The sequence below is a fragment of the Tasmannia lanceolata genome, unplaced genomic scaffold (genome assembly GCF_043159265.1).
Source record: "Tasmannia lanceolata isolate RefF3 unplaced genomic scaffold, GAP_Taslan_0.1 ptg000006l, whole genome shotgun sequence".
Lineage (NCBI taxonomy): Eukaryota > Viridiplantae > Streptophyta > Magnoliopsida > Canellales > Winteraceae > Tasmannia > Tasmannia lanceolata.
In genome coordinates, this window is record NW_027518683.1 from 34,135,324 (window position 1) to 34,139,670 (window position 4,347).

A 4,347-nucleotide genomic window follows, 5' to 3' on the forward strand; every position below is an offset into this window, starting at 1 on the left:
TTTAATAAAAATCTAAAAAGAAATTTATCAACTAAGATTTGGTCTTCACATTCTTTTTCCTTATTTTGCAGTATGAATTTGGGCTGAGATCTTGCTACCATGAGTCACTGGCAATTGTCATCGCAAGAGTTGTGTTAGCGTAAGCTCCATCTTTCATTTACTTCATAATTTGATTTTAAAAAATTTACCATGGGTTTAAAAAAAGATTTTTTATTCGTTTCTCGCTCTTTTTAAGTCAATGTAAAACCTTCTTTTTTTTCTTCTTCTTAATGGGTAACAGGATCGCTGTGCAGTTTCTCTGTAGCTACATCACCCTTCCTCTATATGCACTTGTGACACAGGTAAATGATTTTGATGACTACTTCAAATTAATGAGCTTTTGCTTGAAACTGACCATCATGATTATCATGTTAGCTCACGTAGAATCAGAGCGGCAAGAGAAAATAACACAAGAACAGCCTAAATATTTACGAGCACAAGAAACCTTTGGTGGATTGAAGATAACCCCATTTCTTCTTCAGGATCCATTTGATTTTACTGCTTAACTTGATTTTGGCTGCAATTTGTTTATAAACTTGCAATTTAAAAACAAACCTTAACATTTACCAAGGAGATTGAAGTTGATGCTCTTTTATAGGTGCTGATGTGCAACCAAATTACATTTAGGTCAGACTTGTTATAAAATTCATTTGGAATGCACACCCATATGGACCCTAAGAAAGGGGTTACCTTCAATCGTCCAAATGTGTAGAGATTTGTTTTAGATTGCAAGTTTACGCACAAATTATTTGTTTTGGTTAGCTCATTTGAAGGTGAAATGGTAGAGGTAGAAGTTTAGTTAATCAGAGAATCCCATACATGCACAAGTAAGCACACAGCAACTGTACATCACACCTTTGAGCCGATTCATTAGATCTTCCAATTGATTCAGAGCTTCTTTTGGATACCACTATAAATTATTTGCATTTAATCTTATATTCATAAAATATAGATAGTAAGCAGTTAATCATTCATGACAAGATTGACTGCAATCACACCCAGATTTCACATCTAGAAATAACAAGGATCCCTTCCTGTTAATACCTTGTATATCTCTTTGTCATATTGCGAAATGTAAATTACATGTAAGTATTCATCAAGCCTTAACTATTTTGGTACAGGCAACGTAAAAAAATTTCTCTTTTCAGAAGTCAAATGTACATCTTTATCTACGTAAAACAGCAGAAACTGCACAATATTTTGTTTCAAGCGTCTTACATAATTTTTCATTGTGCTAAGCTTGACATATCGGGTTCAATATTACATTTGTTTGGGGCATTTTGCTAGGAGGCATTGTTTTATTCAACTTCACATTCTATGGGAAATGCATTGTAAATTTGCTTACATAACCAAGTACATTGATCTTTTTTACTTATATCTGTACTTCAACAGATGGGTTCTCATTTCAAGAAGTCCATATTTGAGGATCAAACAGCAAAAGTTTTAAGGCAATGGCATGCTGATGTGAGGAGGAAGAAGAAGAAACAGAAGCAGTCTCCCTTCACTGATCTCGTTGGTGGAGACACTGCACCACGCTCACCCAAAGGTCCTTCCATGGTTCATGAAAGCCTTATGTCCATAATGGTAGAAACACCATCCATACCAAACCAACAAATGGTGAGCCAACATGAAATCATCCAAGAGGTACAATGACACGTTCAGAAGAGATGATAGATAGCAGATTTGGTGAATTAGAAGAATCTAAACTTCTTGGGGATAAGTGATCCCATCATATAATGTCACCCTACTTCTTGGGGATTTTTAAAAAATATTTTTGTCATAATCTATTGTAGAGGCTCTAGAAAAGTAAAAAGCAGGGCCTTCACTTGCTCAGTCATGCTAGATTTTGTGAAATCTTTGGAAATGATACGGGATGGACATTACCGCATCTATCTCGCAAACACACACACACACCTTTCTCACATTGGCAAGGGTTTTCCTTGAAGCCAGGGGCTAGGAATTTGCTCTAGGGGAGCATAGAATTAAAAAAAAAAACAATTATAATTAAGCCATAAAGACAAGGCATAAATTAAGCACTAAAATTCTGAGTATTTTTGTAGCTGCAAATTTCCCCTCCATTCGAAGGATTTGATAGAAACATGTTGAAACAATTAGGCCCTGTTTGTTTTGGATTCTGGGAACCAAAACAAGAAACATTCTTTAGAACGGAAGTCTCTAGAATGGAAAGGCCCAAATGCTTCTACATTCTTATTTACTAAATCTTTTACATCCACAAAAGTCTACATTCTTAGGTTTTCTTTTTCTCCAATATAATTGTGTTTGTGTAGTTATGAACTTATGATGTCGATCACATTGTCGATCTTTCAACAGTTTAAAATTCTCTGCGTAGTTTGTTGCAGGGTGAAGATAATTAAGGTTTACGTTGAAGATAGGCAGCATCAATTGCATTAGTTTGTTGCAGAGTGAAGATAATTAAGGTTTACGTTGAAGGTAGGAAGCATACATTCTCCCAAAACTGAAGGTTAAATCGATCAAAATCACAAGGGTTCATTGCCAAGAGTCACAGGGGTTGACCAGCCTAAATCATATGAATTAAGTTGAAGACCCTCAAATTATTAGCCAAACAAGGCAAATTCAGTTTCCGGAAAAGTGCAGGATCTCATTGAAAAAATATAAATCTACATCGTACAAAATACAAAATGCAAACAATGTAAAATCTATTACAAGAAACTAATCAATGTTTTAAGCTTTCAACAAATCCAAAACTTCACGTGAAAGCAAAATTGACGCATCGATGCACCATGCGAGGAGTTTACTAGCTTCCTTTCTAAAGACTGTCAATGTATATCCTAGTAGCAGGGAGACCAACAAAATTGCAAAATAAGAATAAGGCAATGAGGAGGATGAAAACTTGTTTTCTTGGTTTGCCCCATCCTGTGTCATTGTTGTAATTTTTTTTTCCTTTTTCCTTTTTCCTTTCCAATAAGACGTTCAATTTCTTAAAAAATAATAATTCAAACTTATCAAAGGGTGGTGATAAATTCACCCCCAAAAATTCCTCCATTCGCCCCTGTAGCAATTAATGTTAGCAACAGTTAAGTCCCCCCCCTGCGCAACATGGAGTTATTGCCCTGACCACAACTCTCAGCACAAAAAAAATTCCAATGCAAAGTGCTCTAAACTGCTTGGTTTTGGCGTACCTCAAGCAAAACCCATTTCTAGCACACCGCTGTGATTTTTTCGGTTGTAGAGTGGGAAGCTTGAAATCTGGGGTTGGAGAAAGGATTGTATGTATCAATAGAAGCTTTGCTTGAGGAAGAACGGATTCTTATTTTGTGAGTGCTGTCACGCCCCGAACTGGTGTCATACCCCGAACCAGGATCCGTGGTCCGATGCATGACAGCCACCGCACACTCATAGGGCCGCCCCCACGAGAGTGCAAGGCATCTCACTTTTCCATACACAACATTTAGAGCTAGCCCGGAACATCCACATCGGCGAATCAATACTGGTGGACCACCACGCATGGCTGACACCTAGCCCGGAACACACGAACGGCTAAGGATGGCCCAACGTCTGCTATGGGCAATCTAATTTCGACCATGGTCTATGTGATACCGGCCAGTGCCTATCCCCACTGGCAGGTGTGGGTACAAAAATCCTCGCCAGAGGTCAACATTACTGGCGATCCAATACTCCATATCAAGACTGAGTACAAAACTATTTCCATAAAATTTCATAGACGATTCATCATAGAGCTCAAAGCATATTTCGAAAAACTATTTTATTCACATCCATACACCAGTTTCAGTCAATTTTCATAGTTCTAAATCCAACTAGGTAAGAGTCACCTCTCAAGGAAGAATATAATTTAATAATTGTAATAAAGGAAAAATATCTTGCCTCGGGTTGGTAAGCAATTTTCTAGCCAATTTTCCCACATAAAATTAGCAAAGGACTTGCTTTGGAAATAAAATAAAGTGACAAATTACTGGCATCGGGAAGAGGAGAAGTAAAAGATCTATAACATAATATTCTTTGTCATAAAGATATTTATGATCTTATATTATTATGTTAATAGTTGCAGACCCGTGCAAGGCTAAAAACAAAAATTGATTCATAAAAAATTGTGGTAACCATGTTGAAAAGTTATTTTATAAATATTAAAATTTAGGGGAGAAAAATGCAAAGTTTATTCGAAATTATGAATGAAGGGTTGTAATTTGATAAATATAAAAAAGGGGTGTGAGGTGAGAGAAAATGTGTTTGAGACAAATATACCCTTTTTAAACTTCTTATTTTGTTAGTTTCGTTTACACCTTGCTCGTCTATCTTCTCCGACGAGAG

General features: G+C 36.5%; 1 protein-coding gene across 2 annotated transcripts in view; it reads left to right on the forward strand.

Annotated features, from left to right (window-relative positions):
• Positions 1-1,874, forward strand: part of LOC143878567 (MLO-like protein 3) — a 37,642-nt gene extending 35,768 nt beyond the window's left edge. The window contains exons 13-15 of one of the 2 annotated variants that reach the window (XM_077380838.1): positions 72-139; positions 281-341; positions 1,432-1,874. In XM_077380838.1, the coding sequence (XP_077236953.1) occupies positions 72-139; positions 281-341; positions 1,432-1,692 (390 nt within the window). In that variant the 3' untranslated portion in view covers positions 1,693-1,874. The remainder of the gene's footprint in view (positions 1-71; positions 140-280; positions 342-1,431) is intronic. The other variant, XM_077380839.1, reaches the window with a different exon arrangement.
• The last annotated feature ends 2,473 nt before the right edge of the window (positions 1,875-4,347 follow it).